This window comes from Miscanthus floridulus, chromosome 12 (genome assembly GCF_019320115.1).
Source record: "Miscanthus floridulus cultivar M001 chromosome 12, ASM1932011v1, whole genome shotgun sequence".
Lineage (NCBI taxonomy): Eukaryota > Viridiplantae > Streptophyta > Magnoliopsida > Poales > Poaceae > Miscanthus > Miscanthus floridulus.
The window spans coordinates 80,864,082-80,882,485 of record NC_089591.1 but is presented as its reverse complement, the minus strand read 5'-3'; the positions used below and the strand labels follow the sequence as shown (position 1 = coordinate 80,882,485).

The window sequence follows — 18,404 nt, the reverse complement described above, 5'->3', positions numbered from 1 at the left end:
CGTCACTGTGCCCTCGTATGGCCGCTGGCCGGGCGTGCGCCGGCTCGGTGCTTGGCGAGCATGCTGCATGCATGCACACCGAGTACCGACGATCGGCGAGCTTGGATCGAGCGCATGGCCAATCGGCGATGGATCCCTCTCTCGGTCACCGAACCTTTTGTCCATTTGCGCGAGCCATCCCGTGCGCGGCGCGGCGCGGCGGGCAAGCGCGAGGAGGACACGCGACGGAATGGCGAGTGCTGCGGCGCGGCGACGACGAGACGGCATGAGGCGCCGTTCTCACCAAAATCGCGTACCGTGCGTGGCAGCGTGGCCGTTGCTGCTACTTGCGGCCGGGATGCCAACAACGTCTGGTCGTCCGGCAGGTGCTCGCAGGGGCAGGCGGGGCTGGCCCACGCAGTCACGCACACGGCCAGGCCAGCCAAGAGCCCAACACCGCCACGCACTCCGCTGCCGCTCGCTCACTGACACCGCCTCGGTTGCCGCGCCCGTGCTGGGCGGGCTGGCCCCCACCCGCAGGCCGCGCCATGACCTGGCTGCACCGTGCCCATCGCCTGACCAAGCCCCCTGCGGCTGGCTCTGTCTCCTCCCCACAGGGCTCCGGTCCATGGACCTGGTCTTTGCGGCGCGGGCGTGGGACCGGCAACGCCTCGTGAGCCAAACCAAACCAAACCGCCTCCTGCTGCTCCCTTCCTCCTTCCGCGGTTACCACTCCTCTCCCTTCCACCACCTCCCAACTCCCTCTCTCCTCCCGTCCGTTGCTCCTGCTTGCGCCTCCACCAGTCCGTCGATAAAGCTGCGGCATTGGGACGGCGGGAGGCAGAAGGAGCACTCATTGCTTCGCCATCTCGTGTAGGCTCTCCCCACCGCACTCCCACGCCTGATACCATTCCGCCGCCGCCGCCGCCCCACCTCTCCTCCTCTCGCCGCCTCTGAAAACACGGTGCGGCGGAGATCCAGCCGGAACTGGATCGGCCTACTCCGACACCGGTAAGGAAGCCACTGCTTGCTCGGATGGATTGTCCATTCTGTTCTGCGCAATCCTGCCTTCAAGCGAAAATCTTTGTTTCTGCCATGGATGATGGATTCTTCAGTCCATTCAGTTTTGTTTGTTCTTTAAAACCACCACCCAGTTCACTTTGTTTTCCATTCTTTTTCGTATTTCTCTCCAGTTAATTAAAAGGTCCGTTGGTTAACTTCTGTTCCTACTTCTTCAGCTTTGGGAAGATAAACAAGACTGCTTTGCTGTCTTCTGGGAAGTGGAGGAAGCTCACGGTTCATATCTGCCTTGTGGGAACCGGTGGGAGAAAAGGGTGTGGATTAAGATCTGACCCACTCTTGTCTCCGCTTTTTGAAAATTCTCACTGGTTGGTTGCAACGGTCCCAAGAAATGACTATACAAAAAGCAAAAGAACAAACTTGTGCAGCTTTTGTTTTAGCATACCATACCTGCAGTTTAGCTTGAGAGCATGTGTGATGTGTCCAGTACATAGTGTTCTGCTTATATTTTTTTTATTCTGCCATGGACTTGTCATATTTTGCTCGTTACATTGGTAAATGGGATCACATTAAATAAACGGTTGCAAAGCTGCAGATTTTGTTCCTATCCTAGTGCATGTTGTGAAGGATATATAAGAGCCACGGCTAATAATACAACCGATTGCTTTAAGATTTCTTTACGGCCTTCTCTCAACCTACTTATATAGGAGCCATGTGTTCACTGTCAATACATGACACACTTGTTTTCTCACATAGTTTCTTGGTTATTATGCCTAAGCTTACAACTCATCTCTCCTCTCATCTCTCCTTCATCTTAGCATTTAGCCAGCTTACAGACTACAATTATACTTGCTCTAGCCTACACCAGGTCCATCCATTGATTTCTTGCTTCTTTTTTCGGTTGTAGTGGGCGCATTGCTTGCTTCGTTATTCTCTGTTTGGTAAACTTATTATGAAGGATGTGGCCTACATTGGTGAATCTTATGCTTATTGGTAGGACGAGCATTTTGGTACGTACTGGCTCCACTTTTCTAGAAAAGAAGGCCCTAGTAAGAGCTAACTAATTTGATTTATTGTGTAGCTAGTAGACGTGAAATCGTTACGAGAAATCATGATGCCCATTGTACTACCTTGATTAAATTTATGCCCCTGTGCAATTGTGCTTTCCCAAACAACGCTTGTTATTGGGAATAACTGTCCTGATAGCGGTGGGTCAAGCACATTAGTGTGCTCCTTCTGTTTATTGCACCATTAGATGATGCAACCGCACACGCTGATATGATATTTGGTACTTCTCATGAATTGATCAGATTTTTGTCGCAGGGCCCAATCGCAAGCATGGACAAAACTGCCAATGTGGTATTGGATATTGAGGGTCTGCCTCAACCACCTGATAAATGCTGCTCCGGAAGTCCGAAAATGATTGTATGTCCTTTTACTCGAAAATTTAAACAGCCAATAGTTTTCTGAGTTTCTTAAGCCCACATTCTCTTCTCCTGCAGAGGGCCTTATCACGTAAGGGTTCAAATCGGCTGGAAAGGAGGGGCGGTGATGAGCTGGAGCAAGAGGACTTGGCAAAAAAACTTATCATCAAAGGTAACAACATGGTATTATCTCTTACTTTTAATGTTTGGGCTTTCTTGATACTTACGGAAATGGCTCATTCTGTTTAATCATGCATTGTCTAATCATGTGTGCCTTTAGATCCACTAACCCGTGTCTGTTTGGATCAAAAAGAAAAAAATCTTTGTTATGTACCCACTTATGTTGGGCAATTTGTTACTGTACTTATCATCATCCTGATTGCCATATTGGCCGCAAATCTTTTTCCTATATAAAAGAGAGATTCTATTTTTGTCTATAAGATTTCTATATCGTTTGACTATATTTATGTTTCCTCTGGCCTTTGAATTGATAACTATGAAATTCTTTGTACAGCTTACATTAACCTAGTATAATGCTGTCTTGGTCCTCATAGGCTAAAATAAATTGTGCTTCTATCTTATGGCTGCAATTTTGTCCCCTTGCTTTTCTCCTGTACAGCAGACAGTACTTAACAGCCATAACTACCGTTATTTATGCTTCTGTTGAATCTGATTCTCTGCAGTTGTGCCATCTCAACTGGAGCAGCCCCTGGGCCAGAACAAGGCTTTGGTTGCTCCACATTGTACTCCCTGCACACCTGTTCTTATTGATTCTGGGGAAGGAAGGAGCAAACGATTTAGCCGATTCACATCCATAAACCCTCGGAAAATTCTCCTCTTATTCGCGACGCTGTAAGTGGATACTTCTTCTCTTCTTAGCAATGCTGTAAGCCGTGCCTTCTTGGCGACGTCACACCACTGTCTCTGTTCGGCGGTTCTTCCTGGCTTCTTTCTCTGATGTCTGGCTGGCATTGTTTCTCGTGCCATAAGCAGGTCGAGCGTGGGGACGACGATACTGATCTACTTCACGCTGGCGATCAACAGCAAATCGGAGGCGTAATCTTCTGGAGACACCAACATCATTTGTGTCGGCGGCAGCGGTACATTCCGAGCTTGAGTTTTTCTCGTTTTGTTTGTGTGGGGAAGAAGAGGACCAAAGCAGTAGCTGCCGCAACGAGATCAGATGCAGCCAGTCAAGTTTCTGTATCCGTGACTGTGAGTGAGACTGCTTGAGGGGGTGCTCGCGCGTTGTATTGCCTTCAGTTCACCCCCTGACCTCCCAAACTCCCTTCTTCCTCGCGTGTATATGTATATTGGTTTGGTTGCTGTGACTTTTTTTTTTTTGAGTCTATGGAGAATTGGTGTTTGGTGTGCTGTCCTGCCGCGTGGTGCAGTGAGCTGGGGTCACTGGCTCAGTGATCTCTGCTGGTTGGTCGCTGATCCAGTGACTCCTTTTCCTGCGTCGTGCCCCAGGCCCCAGCTGTAAAAAGTTGAGAGCCGAATAATCGGGGAAATTTCCTGTGGACGCCGACGCCACCTACTAGGACGCCCAGGTCTGCGGTTAACCTTCGGGCTTCGGCTCTGAGCTCAAGGCGACGGCTCCGCCTCCAGGCAAACGAGAGTTGATCCAGCCCAGGGACCTTGGGGGCTGTTTGGATTTGGATTGAAGACCCTTCTACACTACATATTTTATGCAGTGGCAGATCTCAGTTGTCCAATCTTCCAGTGAACTGTTTAGATCTGATGCTACAGTGACCAACATCAGTGAACAGTGATATGCAGGATCGATACAGTGTTGACCAGTGTGCTATACAGGCCCCTTCTTCTGGTTATTATATTCGACAAATTGGTATCATGGATCAAACCAAAGTACACATCTGAAGGTTTGATATGTTAAGCTGTTGACCAATCAACTGATCTTGCCTCGGATCTCTGAGGATAAAGCAGCCTGATTGCATTTCTTCAGCTGCTTGACAAGAGTCAGGGATGAAATGAACGCTCCGTTCCGCTTGCCTGAAACTTGGCTGAAACTGGCTGTAAAACACTGTTTTGGCTGAATTGTTGTAGGAGAAAAACACTGTTCTGGCTGAAAAAACGAGCCGAATAAGCCAGTTTCTGGGTAAGCCGAACGGGGCGAAGTGGGAATCTTTATTGTGGTTGTGGAAGAAAACTGCACTGCACAATCATGTTTGTTGGATTACATAGTCTACAAAAAACACAATTCCTTTGTGAATGTTGTGGACTTCATCATCTTTCTTTAAATAAAATAAATCTTGAGTTTCCTGATACAGGGCAGCCTGAATTCTCAAGCAAAACAAAGCCACAGAGGAACATTTTCACATTCTGTGGCATGATTCTGTACGGTATTCAGACATGCATGAACACTTCAAGTAATCGGCAGAAATACACTGTACTACATGGTAATACTAGTTCAGTACTGGCAGAATTTAAATATGTTCTATGTACAGACATGTAGTGACGGACTCATGACAACTAAATATTGAAGTTAGTAATCGCTCTTCACATACAATCATTAGTCACTTGTTTTTTTTTTTCAATGTTGTTCTTCTTTACCTCTTGCTAATGTTTCTCTAACAAACATGAAAACATATATCACTAATGGACTCTAGTTGCTGCAGACTATAAACTATACCTCCAGCGCACCTGTTCTTATTAATCCAGGGCATATCAATTTACAAAAAAAAGCAATAACAGAAGCAAACAAAAATCACAAAGCCAATAGAATCTTACAATAATGATACACATCGAGCAACAACAGAAGCGAACAAAAATCAGCTTAGAGGGAGTAGAAAGAGACCCAAAGATCACAAAGGTTTTCCATCCACTTTATTGTTCAAGATCTCTGGGCCTCCTCGTTTAAATGATCTCTGGACCTCCATATTTATACACCCTCCCACCTCAACTTGTGATACATCTGTTGATAATACCCCTCATTTAAGGAAGCTTTGCTAGGTCTGTAGCGAAGTATTATTGTCGGGTATTAGTATTAGGGATACCTGAAGAAGAGATCTGAGGACCGCGGACGACAACTCGCCTAGATAATTAAGGACGTATTTCAATCTCGACCAACCCCGAAGGGACGGTTTCCACCCTCCAGACCCCTCGGGCACTGGCCCCGTGTCGCCCGACCCCGAGAGTATGGGAGCCGTCTCGCCTGACCCTGAGGGCTGCGGGCTTTGTCTCGTCCGACCCCGAGGGCACGGGCTCCGTCTTGCCTGACCCCTCGGGCACGAGCTCCGCCTCGCCCGGCGGGGTCCGTACCACCCCCAACCACTACGAGTCCAAGCGTGTGGGCCTGGGTCAAGCCTCTGACACCAGAAGGGGCGCGGGCATGCCTTGGCGTGACACGTGGCCACGACAGGCCACGTCCGGGGGTTTGCATCGCCAACAGTGACGGGTGCGTGGGCGTTGTAATGCCTAATCCCTGTATGGCTGCTGACATGCACGTCGGTTCACCACGCCGTCCGCCAGGACGGGATGGAACGCCACGACCAGCTGATGACGTCGAAGCATAGCACCAGTGGTGAACAGGGTTCTGACGTGGAGCCGTCTCCATCACCATCTACAGCCTCGGCAGGACCCGCATGAAGGAGAAGAAGGACGCGGCGGTCTCCCTCTCTCTCTCTCTCTCTCTCTCTCTCTCTCTCTCTCTCTCTCTCTCTCTCTCTCTCTCTCTCTCTCTCTTCTCTTCTCTTTTTCTGATGTAACCTGCATCTTCCCCTTCTTCTATAAAAGGAGGGAGACAGAGGCATGAGCACACGTCTGAGCAGCTGAACAAACTCTCAGCACTTTTCAATCCTTTCAACAAAGACCTGGGATCTGCTCCCTCTCTCGCCCATCTATAACCCATACTACAGACAGTGCCGGTAACACGAGCAGCAGCAGACTGGACGCAGGGATGTTCTGCCCAAACCAGTATAATCCTTGTGTCCTCCGAGCACACCATTCAGGTTAGACGCGCAAACTAGAAATTTAATAGCCGGTGATCCGAAACACCGACAGTTGGCACGCCGGTAGGGGATTTTTGCACGTCTCGATGTCCGCATCAGGCCTCGAATGGCTAGTCACGACGTCAGCTGGGTCCTAGGCGCGCACGTGTGCTTTGGGAGCCTAGACTTCATCTTCATGATGGAGGGAGAGTTGGCGTAGGCTCCCGGCGCTGTCCATCCTCTTCACTCTGCTAGCCTCGACGCGATCGTTGAGGCACTTGAGGAGCTGCAGCTCACGCGCCGGAGGCCCATGTCCCCGAGAGCTTTTGGCTCCTTGGCTTCGACTACGGGAGGTTAGAGCACCAACTTGACGCCTTCCTGGGACCCCGACCGTCCCGAGAGGAGCTGCGTTGTCTTACTTTCTCCTTCGTCAATGCCATGATGCAACTCGCCGGAGGGGAACCACTCTCCCCAGAACACCTCTCCCGGGACACCCCGACAACATTCCCATTCGATCTGCGCAATGCTGTGGGGACCGTTGGCCACCTCGTGGCATAGCGCATGCACCCATTGAAAGCTCTAGTTTAGTTTTGGTGAGTTGATGAAACCCTAAGTGCTAACCTAGTTTATCAAAGTGATTATGAGATATGTAGCACTACTCCAAGTGGTGAAGCAATGGTGATCATGACATGATGATGGTGATGGAATGGTGATGATCAAATGCTTGAAATTGGAAAAAGGAGAGGGAAACAAAAAGCTCAAGGCAAAGGTAAAACTTGATAGGAGCTTTTCAGTTCTAGTGATTGAGACACTTAGTGAGTGTGATCGCATTTTGGATCGATAGCTATACTATTAAGTGGGGTGAAACTCATATCGAAATAGCGGTTATTAAAGTGCCACTAGATGCTCTAACTCATTGCATTTTCATTTAGGATCTAGTGGAGTGCTAACACCCTTGAAGATATTTGTGAAAATATGCTAACACACATGCACAAAGGTGATACATATTGTGTTTAGCACTTGGGAGCAAGGGTAAGAAACTTCACCGGCGGACACACATGCACAAAGGTTCGTGCAACACCTCTTAGCCACTGAACCACCAAGTGTTGGTCGACATAACGGGGACGTAGTGTGTTGGCAAGCACATGAACCTCGAGAGAAAATTGGTTGTCTCTTGCCCTTTGGTATTCTTCCGGTGATTGATTTATTATTCATCTTGTGATTGGTTCACTCCTCTATGTGGCGGTATAATCACCTTACTTGCTCATTTATATACCCATAAACTAGTTGTAGTAAGCTCTTTAGTGTAGCTAAAATTGAGAGCTTGCTTTATAGCTTAAGTTTATCTAGTGGAGCTCTTTAGTGTAGCAAGTGTGAGAGCTCTTAGTGAGTAGTGACTTAGTGAATTGTGTGTCTAGTGATCATAGTAACTAGAAGTGTTGGATAGGTGGCTTGCAACCCTTGTAGAGCTAGAGCAAGTTTGCATTTCGCTATTTGTCATACTAATCAAATTGCTCTAGTTGGTTTGTAGATTTTTAAATAGGCTATTCACCCCCCTCTAGCCATATTAGGACCTTTCACCCATCTCCTATGAATGACGAGTTCATGGGGATGACCGAATATGCCATGGAATCTTTCCACGACCTTCTCGCGGGAGATTTAGAGTCGCTCTCTGGCTCTGACTCCAGCAGGGGGAGCCATCACCCCTCACGAGAATGTTTTATGGTAGGTACCCTTGAGGGACGTGTCGAAATCATCCAAGAGGGAGGGGCTACCCCACCAAACGACCTCGATGATGAGGTCAAGGAAGATGTAGGGACCCTTCCTCGCATGCGGGTGGAATAGCTAAGGGCGCGACACTAGGAGCTCGAGGATGTACGACTCCAACTCGAGCAGGAGTGCGCAGAGCTCGAGTGAGAGATCGAGCGCTGTGAAGATGGTGGGCGTGCGTGCGACATGGCCCACAATATGAATTGGAGGATCATCGAAGATAATGGAGCCCTCCCACACTTCCTTATAGCAAGCTAGAACATCGCTGCCATGGCGACCTTGCTCTTAGGGCTCTCAGAGCCCATGACACCCGAGGATCGTCAGGCCCATCACGAGATCCGCACTGCTGCTCTAGCACATGGTGGTGCAGTAGGCGGAGAGCTCACTGTCTCGATGAGATGAGCTCGATGCCAGTCTACGTGTGCCCTCAGGACATGTTTGTCCACCAAGTCCCGGTGTATGAGCGTCTTAGCCTCCACCGTGATGCATGTAACACCCTGGATGCCCGTTGGCATGGATGAGGTGATGAGAGAGGGGAAGCCAGCCATGGCTAGCACCCTCATCGCGACTGACACATTAGGCCTTCGATCGACACATCCTCAATGTCGCCTTCCCACTGTAGTACCGATTGCCGACCAACATCCTAAAATACTCTGGGGAAACGAACCCCAGACTATGGCTCGAGGATTACCAGCTTGCTTGCCAAGCCGATGGAGCGGATAGTGACAGTTTCATTATCCACAACCTCCTATTGTTCCTGGCCGATTCGGCGCGAACATGGTTGGAGCACCTTCTGCTCAACCAGATTCAAAGCTGGGCGGACCTAAAGGAGATTTTTGTGGGAAACTTCTAGGGCACCTACACGTGTCCCGGGAACCTATGGGATCTCAAAAACTGCTGATAGAAGTCCATGGAAACTCTTTGTGAGTACATCTGGTGCTTCTCCCAGCAGTGCAACGAGCTGCCCGATGTCGATGTCGCCGACGTCGACATTATAGGAGCCTTCCTATCCGAGACCACCTGCAAGTCCCTAGTTCATAAGCTAGGATGCAAGGGCCCATGAACCTCCAAGGAGCTCCTTGACATTGCCACCAGCCATGCCTCAGGCGAGGAGGCGGTCAGAGCGATTTTTGATCCGTCCGAAGGGCAAGGCGAAGTGGGACGAGGATGCCAACAAAGGCGCCTCCAACCGCCCCAATAAGAAGAAGAGCAAGCAGCGGCATGAGGGCTCGCTCATGGCCACTACCGACCTCAAGGGAGGGTTGGAAGCCCACCGAGGGTACCCCTAGACCACTTCGAGAAGCCGCTCGAAGAGCCATGCTAGAATCATGCCTTCCTTATCAAGCACCTATACAAAGACTGCACCCTCATGAAGCGGTTCTTATCCAATGGCTCTAATAAGGTAGAGCATAGGAAGGAGCCCAAGCCGGCGACAGACGACGCCGAGGGGAAGGATGGAAGCTTTCTGATGCTAGATGGCTGCCTCATGATCTTTGGAGGGTCGGCGATCTATGACTCCAATGCGCTGCCAGAAGCTTGCGTGTCGCAAGGTCTATGTGGCCGAGCTAGCCACTGTCTTCCTTCCTCTGATGGTTGGAAGTCCGCCATCACCTTTGATTGGAGCAACCAACCGGAAAGCATCCCGCGGCTGGGAAGGTACCTATCGGGGACCGAATACTAGGGTATCCAAAGAGGAGGAGCTAATAACCATCAAACGTTGATGGTTCCGAATGGACAAGAACATGACTACACCTCTTGCCCAATGACTGAGGGTTAACTCTACCTCGTCTGACCCCTGAGGGCTAACTCTGCCTCATCCGACCCCTAAGGGCTAACTCTGCCTTATCTGACCCCTGAGGGCTGGCTCTGCCTCGCCCAATGTCTAGGGGTGGGCTCTGCCTCACCCGATGTCCAAGGGCAGACCTCGCCACGCCTGATGTCTGGGGGTAGACCCCGCCTCTCTTGATGTGTGGGGGCAGGCTCCGCCTCACTCGACGTCTGAGGGTGGGCTCCACCTCTCTCGACGTCCAAGGACAGGCTCCACCTCGCCCGACGTCTGTGCGCTGCTCCTTCATAACTGCACGCGCAGATAAGGTGGGGCACTCAAGTCAACCATAATACCGAGGATCATACCCTGCACGCCTATAGGAAAGTACCATCAGAATATGACCAGACAGGCACTTTAAGCCCTTCTAGGCATGTTAGAGCCTAAATAGTGTTGTGAGCGCTTACATTTGTCCTACAGTGTTATGGGCACTGGCATTTGCCCTCAGACATGAATCCTAACAAAAACATATGACAACCACTATGGTCTAGGAGGAAACTCGTGTCATCTACAGTAACGAGCGTGGGGCCTCTACGCCGTCTGCTCCCCATAGGGTTGCGGCTCGGCACCCTAGTGCGTCATGCCGCCTGTCAGGGTAGGATGGGATGTAACCACTTTGTTAAATGAGGCCAGAGCATGGCCCTATTAGGATCAGTGAACATGCTATCTCTAGCATCGCCTGTCATGTCAGCATGGTGGGCTCAAAGGAAAAGGAAGACCCAACACCTTCGAAGGACCTTCTTTGCCTCTTTTTTCTTCTTTCTCCCATCTGTAATCCCTACTCTCCCTTGATCTATAAAAGGGAGGGAAGGGCACCCCACTAAAGGGATGGATCGATTCCTCACACATCACACCACATAGCTAAGCAGCAACCAAGCTCTCAGCGACCTTTTAACCTTTCCATTAGAAACTTGGGACCTGTCCCTCTCTTGCCCGTTTGTACCCCCTACTTTGAACCTTTTAGTGCTAATAATACGAGCAGTAGCCGCAAACTAGATGTAGAGATATCCTGCCTAAACTAGTATAAACCTTGTGTCTTTTAGCATACCATCTGGGCTGAACGCGTAATAAATACAAATTTACTAGTTGGTGTTTACTCGAAACACCGACAGTTGGCGCACCAGGTAGGGGACCTTTGCATGCTCCAACGTTAACATCAGGCCATAGATGGCTAGCCATGGAATCAGCTAGGTCTCGAGCACACACATGCATTTCAGTGACCTAGACTTCATCGTCACGGTGGGAGGAGAGTTGGTGTTGGCTCACACCACCATCCAACCTCTCCCCTCCATCGGCCTCAACTACAGGAGGCTTGAGCTCCAGCTCGGTGTCTCCTTGGGACCCTAGCCATCTAGGGAGGACCCACACCACCTCACCCTCTCTCTGGAACACCCCGCATGGAGTGCCCTGATAGTGCTTCTGTTCAATCTCCGCAACGCCGCAACAACCGTTAGCCACCTTGTGGCACAACAGCATGATCCTATTTCCCCGTGAACAATGAGTTCGTGGGGGTGATCAAACATGTCATGGAATCTCTCCATGACCTCCTCATAGAGGAGCCGGGGTCACCCTCTAGGCTCTAACTCTAGCAGGGGAAGCCATCACCCCTTTCGGGAATGCTTCATGACAGGTACCCCCGAGGGACATGTCAAAAGCGTCTCCGAGGAGGAGTCTACCCCTGGTGAACAACCTCGATGATGAGGCCAAGGGGGAGATAGCTGCCCCACCTCGCATGAGGGTGGAGCAGCTGAAAGGCTGACACTGAGAGATTAAGGAAGCGTGACTCCAACTCGAGCAGGAATGCACAGAGATCGATCAGGATATCGAACGCCATGGAGACTGATGGGCGCGCACGTGCCATGGCCCATGATGTGAATTGGAGGATCATCAGTAGACGATGAAGCCCTCCCTCGCATTCGCTCGAGCAAGCTAGAACATCGCTAGTACTAGCGGCCCTACTCCATGGCCTTCTAGAGGCCATGATGCCCGAGGACCATTGAGCCCACCATGAGATTCACATGCTACTCGAGCATGCAGCGGCACAACAGGCAGAGAGTTTGTTGTATCGGTGACATGAGCTCATCGTCAGCCAACACACACTCTCTGAGTGGCCCAAAAGGGATGGGTCAGTCCACCTGGCACCATAGGGTGGTAGGTAGTGCACACCACGGTCCTAGTACATCAGCATCTCAGCCTGCAACCGTGACGCATGCAACACTCTCGATGCTCGTAGGTGTACCCACAATGATCTAAGAGAAGGAGCTAGCCATGACTATCATCCTCGTCACGATGGACTGCTATGATAGTGACGAGGACTAAAGCCCAAGCCTCAACCTACCAGGCCCTTAGGCCTTCGGCCGTCACATCCTCAACGCTGCTTTCCCACCAAGGTACCGACCACCGACCAATATCATGAAGTACTCTAGGGAAACAAAACCTAGACTATGGCTCAAAGACTATCGGCTTTCCTACTAAGCTGGTGGTGCGGATAATGATGACTTCATTATCCGCAACCTTCCACTGTTCTTAGCCGATCCAGCATGAGCTGTGGTTGGAACATCTATCGTCCAACACAATCCAGAGTTGGGTGGATTTAAAGGAGATCTTTGTGGGGAACTTCCAGGGCACATATAAGCACCCTAGGAACCTAATGGGACCTCAAGAACTGCCGATAGAAGACTAGTGAGACCCTCTATGGGTTCATTTGGTGCTTCTCCTAGGCAGTGCAATGAGCTTCCTAACATCGCCGATGTCGACTGTTATAGGAGCCTTCCTATCTAGGACCACCTAGGAATCTCTGGTTCATAAGCGGGGACTGCAAGGGCCTGCAAACCACCAAGGAACTCCTAGACATCACCACCAGCCACGCCTTGGGTGAAGAAGCGGTCGAAGTAATCTTCGATCGCCTTGATGCAAGGCAAGGCGGGACGAGGACGCCAGGTGAAGGTGTATCCAATCATTTTGCCAAAAAGAAGAATAAGAAGCAACAGCGTGAGGGCTTGCTTGTGGCTGCCGCTGACCGCAAGGGTGGTCGAAAGCCCATGGAGGACACTCCAAACCATTTTGAAAAATTACTGGAGGGTTCATGCCCGAACCATGCCTTCCTAGTCAAACATCTGTACAAGGACTGTAGCCTCATGCGGTGGTTCTTAGTCTAGGGGCTCCAACACAGGGGAGCATAGGAAGGACCCTGACCCCACCGTGGATGACACTGAGGAGAAGGATGGCATCTTTCCAACACCCTGGTGATTGCCTCATGATCTTTAGAGGATCGGTGGCATATGACTCCAAACACCATCAGAAGGTTGCACGCCATGAGCTCTATACGACCAAACCAGCCACACCTACCTTCCTCTGATGGTCAGAGTCTACCATAACCTTCGATCAGACTGAGCACCCAGAGAGCATCCCGCATCTAGGGAAATATCTGCTCGTGGTCGACCCGATCATTGACACGAAAGTAGCTCACCAAAATACTGATGGATAAAGGTAGCAGCCTCAACATCATGTATGCCAAGACTGCTCAACGAAATGGGCATTGACCAAAACATGCCTCCGCCCAACCCTGAGCACCTTTCCACTGGCATCGTGCCTAGAAAGCAGGCCATGCCACTTGGGCAGATCGATCTTCCTATTACCTTTGGTGATCCGTCCAATTATAGGATGGAAACCCTCACCTTTGAGGTTGTTGGGTTCCCTAGAACATTCCATGACATCCTAGGACGTCCATGCTATGCGAAGTTCATGGCTGTCCTCAACTATACCTACCTCAAGCTAAAGATACGGAGCCCTAGTGGGGTCATCACCATCGGCACCTCCTTCCAACGTGCCTATGAGTGCAAGGTCGAGTGTTGCAGTCACGCCGCAATGATCGTCGCCTCTAGAGAGCTCGTCGCCATCAAGGAGGTCACCAAGGAAGCACCCGACCCCAAAAGGTCAACCAGGTCCTTCAAGCCAGTAGAAGGTTCTAAGGAGGTCCTAATAGACCTTGGGAGCATTGAGGGAAAATGGTGTGCATTGGTACCATGCTTTCCTCTGAATAAGAATACGCGCTCATCGGCTTCCTCCGCACCAATAGAGACATCTTTGCGTGGAAACCCTCGAACATGCCAGGCATCCCAAGGGAAGTCGCTAAGCACACCTTAAAGATCCATCTAGGCTCCAAACTGGTGAAACAATGCCTAGTGTCGCTTCGATGAGGGGAAACACTAGGACCATCGGTGAGGAGATCGTGAAGCTTTTGGTGGCCGGATTCATTAAGGAAGTGTACCACCTAGAGTAGTTAGCCAATCCCGTTCTTGTATGAAAGAAGAGTAGGGAAATGGAGGATGTGTGTCGACTATATGGGTCTCAACAAAGCATGCCCAAAGGATCCTTTTCCTTTGCCGCGCATAGACCAAATAGTTGACTCTACCTCAGGGTGCGAAACCCTCTGCTTCCTTGATACGTACTCTGGGTACCATCAAATCACGATGAAAGAGTCTAACCAGATATGACATCTTTCATCACCCCCTTTAGATCATTCTGCTACATCTCAATATCGTTCGGTCTAAAGAACGCTGGGGCTACATACCAGCATTGTATCCTCAAATATTTTAGGGACCTCATCGGGTGGACCATTGAGGCCTATGTTGACGACATCGTGGTCAAGTCCAAATGGGCTGACCATCTCGTTGCCGATCTTGAGTAGACCTTTGCAAAACTCTGAGCAAATGACATCAAACTCAATCTCGAGAAGTGCATTTTTGGGGTCCCGAGGGGCATGCTGCTCGGTTTCATCGTCTCCAAGCATGGCATCGAAGCTAACCTAGAGAAAATCTCAGGCCATCACAAGGATGGGCCCTGATTCAGAACATAAAGGGGTTACAACGGGTTATGGGATGCCTCGCCATGCTCAGCCGCTTCATCTCATGCCTCGGTGAACTGAGGCCCCCCTTTATTGACTCCTAAAGAAAGCCAATCACTTTCGAACGGAACATCCGAGGCCCTAGGAAGCACTTGATATGGTTAAACAACTCCTAACAAAGGCCCTAATCCTAGTTCCTCCCACCAAGGAAGAATCCATGCTGCTCTACATAGCGGCCACCACGCAAGTGGTCAGCGTCGCCCCTAGTTGTGGAGCGGGAAGAAGAGGGGCACACCCTCAAAGTACATCATCCTATGTACTTCATCAGTGAGGTCCTATCTGACTCAAAGACCCGCTACCCCAAAATTCAGAAGCTCCTATACACTAGTCATCATCACAAAGAGGAAGCTACGCCACTACTTTGAGTCACACCCGTTCAATGGTTGTGACATCCTTCCCCCTCGATGAGGTTGTGCAAAGCCTGGATGCCATGGGGAGAACCGCAAAATGGGTGCTCAAGCTAATGGATCAAGGCATTATGTATGCCCCTTGGACGACCATCAAGTCCTAGGTGTTAGCTAATTTCATCATGGAGTGGACCAAGGTCCAAATGCCACCGGTGGTCGTCGATCAAGAGTATTAGACGATGTACTTTGATGAATCGCTGATGAAAAGGGCACCGGCATAGGACTGGTCTTCGTGTTGCCCCTTGGGCTATGCATGAGGTACATGGTTCATCTCTATTTCCCCTCCTCAAACAATGTGGCCAAATATGAGGCGCTCATCAACAGCCTACGCATTGTCATCGAGTTCAGCGTCTGACGTCTCGACGTTCGGGGTGACTCCTAGCTAGTCATTGATCAAGTCATGAAGGAGTCAAGCTGCCATGATGCCAAGATGGCCACCTACTGCTGAGAAGTCTAATGAATGGAAGACAAGTTCAACGGCCTCGAGCTCAATCATATCCCGAGGCGCCTCAATGAGGCGGCTGATGCGCTTGCGAAGGCGGCATCCAGCCGAGAGCCAGTGCCAACTAGAGTCTTCGCCAATGACCAACACAAGTCCTCGGTCTGCTATGAGGGGTTAGAATAGGCTGATGATGCCCCCTCGATTCAGCCTTAGGGGTAGACCAACCGTTGGCTCCGTCTGGCCTTGAAGTCATGGAGCTCTAAGAAGACCCCATGATAGAGCCCTGAACCTTTGGTCAACTAGAGGGTACTCTACCTCGACTACCTTCTCCATGACATGCTACCGATGGACAAGATGGAAGCTCGATGGCTCGCACGTCATGCCAAGTCCTTTATTCTTGTGGAGGACGAACTCTACAAGTGAAGCCACACTGGGATACTGCAGTGCTGCATCCCCACCGAACAGGGGAAGCCTTTGCTGAGCGATATCCATGGTGGGATATGCGGTCACCATGTCATGCCTAGAACCCTGGTCAGAAACATATTCCAACAGGGCTTGTATTGGCCCACTGCAGTAGCCGACGTTGAGCAGATCATGCGCACCTACGAAGGGTGCTAGTATTACGTTCGGTAGACTCACCTCCTGGTGCAAGAACTCTAGATGAACCCCATCACGTGGCTATTCGTGGTCTGGGGGCTCAATTTGGTTGGACCTCTAAAGAAGGCACCTAGGGGCTACACCCACTTGCTTGTCACCATAGACAAGTTTACAAAGTAGATAGAAGCTCGGCCGATCTCTGTGTTCAAATCTGAGCAAGCCATACTATTCTTCCTCGACATCATCCATCGCTTTGGAGTTCTGAACTCCATTATCATGGACAACGGTACACAGTTCACTGGAAAAAAGCTCCTTTGATTCTACGATGAATACCACATCTAGGTCGATTGGGCCATTGTCGCGCATCCCTAAACAAACAGGTAGGTTGAGCGCGCAAATGGTATGGTCCTATAGGGCCTCAAGCCTAGGATCTTCAACCGGTTGAATAAGTTTGGCGCACACTGGGTTGCCAAGCTCCCCATGGTACTCTAGAGCCTAAGGACAACCCCCAGTCAAGCCACTGGCTTCACGCCCTTTTTCATGGTCTATGGTTCCGAGGTCGTCCTCCCAACTGACCTAGACTATAGAGCACCGAGAATTAGGGCATACGGTGAACAGGGAGCCGAGGCATCCCATGAGTATGCCATGGACCAACTGGACAAATCTCATGACATCACCCTCCTCTGCTCAGCCAAGTACTAGCAAGCATTGCAATGGTACCATGGCCGATGGGTGTGAGGCCGAGCCTTCAACATCAGGGACCTAGTTCTTTGCCTCGTATAGAGCAACAAGGACCGCCACAAGCTCTCCCCTTTGTGGGAGGGACCATACGTCATCATAGAAGCACTCTAACCAGGTGCCTACAAGCTGAAAACCATCGATGATGAGGTCTTCACCAATACCTAGAACATCGAGCAGCTATATCACTTTTATCCCTAAATAAACACATACTTTCTCCTATCAGTTTTGTCATTGAAATCCTTGATCTTTTGTGACATCCGACCCCTACAAGTGCGAAGGGTCGGGCCTCACTCGAGGGCTGGTATGAGTGTATTTACCTTGCAAACATTCTCTATGCCTGCCCTCTTTTCTCATGGCAAATCCTAAGAGCTAGGATTTTGGGAACAAGCTCTGAGTAAAACTAGGCAGACTGTGAGGCACCTACGCCCCAGCGGCTATGGTGCCTTTGCTCACCAGCGTGATCAGAGCTAGCTCACCCACACTCCATGCTTTTATGAACTTAACTATAGGAAGGGTCGGAATGCACTAAACCTCTTTTGCAAAAAGAGGGAGAAGAGGTGAAAAGCTGTTTGCTATAACAAAATTTGAGAACTTGTCTATTTTTACACAAATTTGTTGCTAGGCTTACCTACCCAACTAAATTCTTGTGCGAGATACTCTCGTCCTCTACTCCCATAGGAAAATCTTGTCTCAATAGGAATCACAAGTCGACCGGATAGCTTGTCCACTGCTGAGAGATGGGTCGATCGAACGGCTCAAAACCGCCACCGAGAGATAAGAACCCTTACTTGCTTACATTATATATTAAATTCATCACCGAGCCTCTGACCCTAGCAACGGTAGGGGATTAGACATCGCTCAGGGGCTGGCAAGAGAGTCTACTCGCTAGACATTTCTCTTTACCTGACCCCTCCTTATGTTTAAAAATTAGAGGCGAGTGTGTGGGCATAAACTTTGAGTAAAACTAAGCGAACCGCTAGAGCCCTATGCCCTAGCAGGCTATGATATTTTTGTTCACCTAGCATAATCAAAGTCTTTGTCCTCGCACTCTAAGCTTTAGCATCCACCTTCACAAGAATGGTTCGGAGGGACCTACTTGTAGAATTTCCATCAAGAAAAAGCTGTCAGGTTGCCCAAGCCTGATCGAATGGCTTGGATAACTGCCGAGAGACAGAAATAGACAACGAGGATGCTCGTCTAGGTTACATTGGCCCCATCACGAACGTCGGGCCTGAACCTCGCACGGACATATCCGGTAAGTGCTCCCAGAACCCGTCACTCGTGCGATCAAGGTAACGTTACCGACTCCTGCTATTTCTTTATACTCATTCATTCAATCATCC

The 18,404-nt window shown here is 50.1% G+C and overlaps 1 protein-coding gene across 9 annotated transcripts; it reads left to right on the top strand.

The window, feature by feature from the left end:
- Nucleotides 1–707: 707 nt before the first annotated feature.
- Nucleotides 708–4,839, top strand: LOC136497756 (uncharacterized). 9 transcript variants are annotated; one of them, XM_066493610.1, is made up of 6 exons: nt 708–990; nt 1,218–1,300; nt 2,323–2,424; nt 2,502–2,595; nt 3,107–3,275; nt 3,414–4,838. In XM_066493610.1, exons 3-6 carry the CDS (start codon nt 2,338–2,340, stop codon nt 3,481–3,483), a joined length of 420 nt encoding a protein of 139 aa, XP_066349707.1. In that variant the 5' UTR covers nt 708–990; nt 1,218–1,300; nt 2,323–2,337; the 3' UTR covers nt 3,484–4,838. The 9 variants fall into 9 exon arrangements, with proteins under 9 accessions (XP_066349707.1, XP_066349708.1, XP_066349705.1 ...); XM_066493611.1 differs by having other exon boundaries at nt 2,310–2,424; XM_066493608.1 differs by having other exon boundaries at nt 1,218–1,313.
- Nucleotides 4,840–18,404: the final 13,565 nt, after the last annotated feature.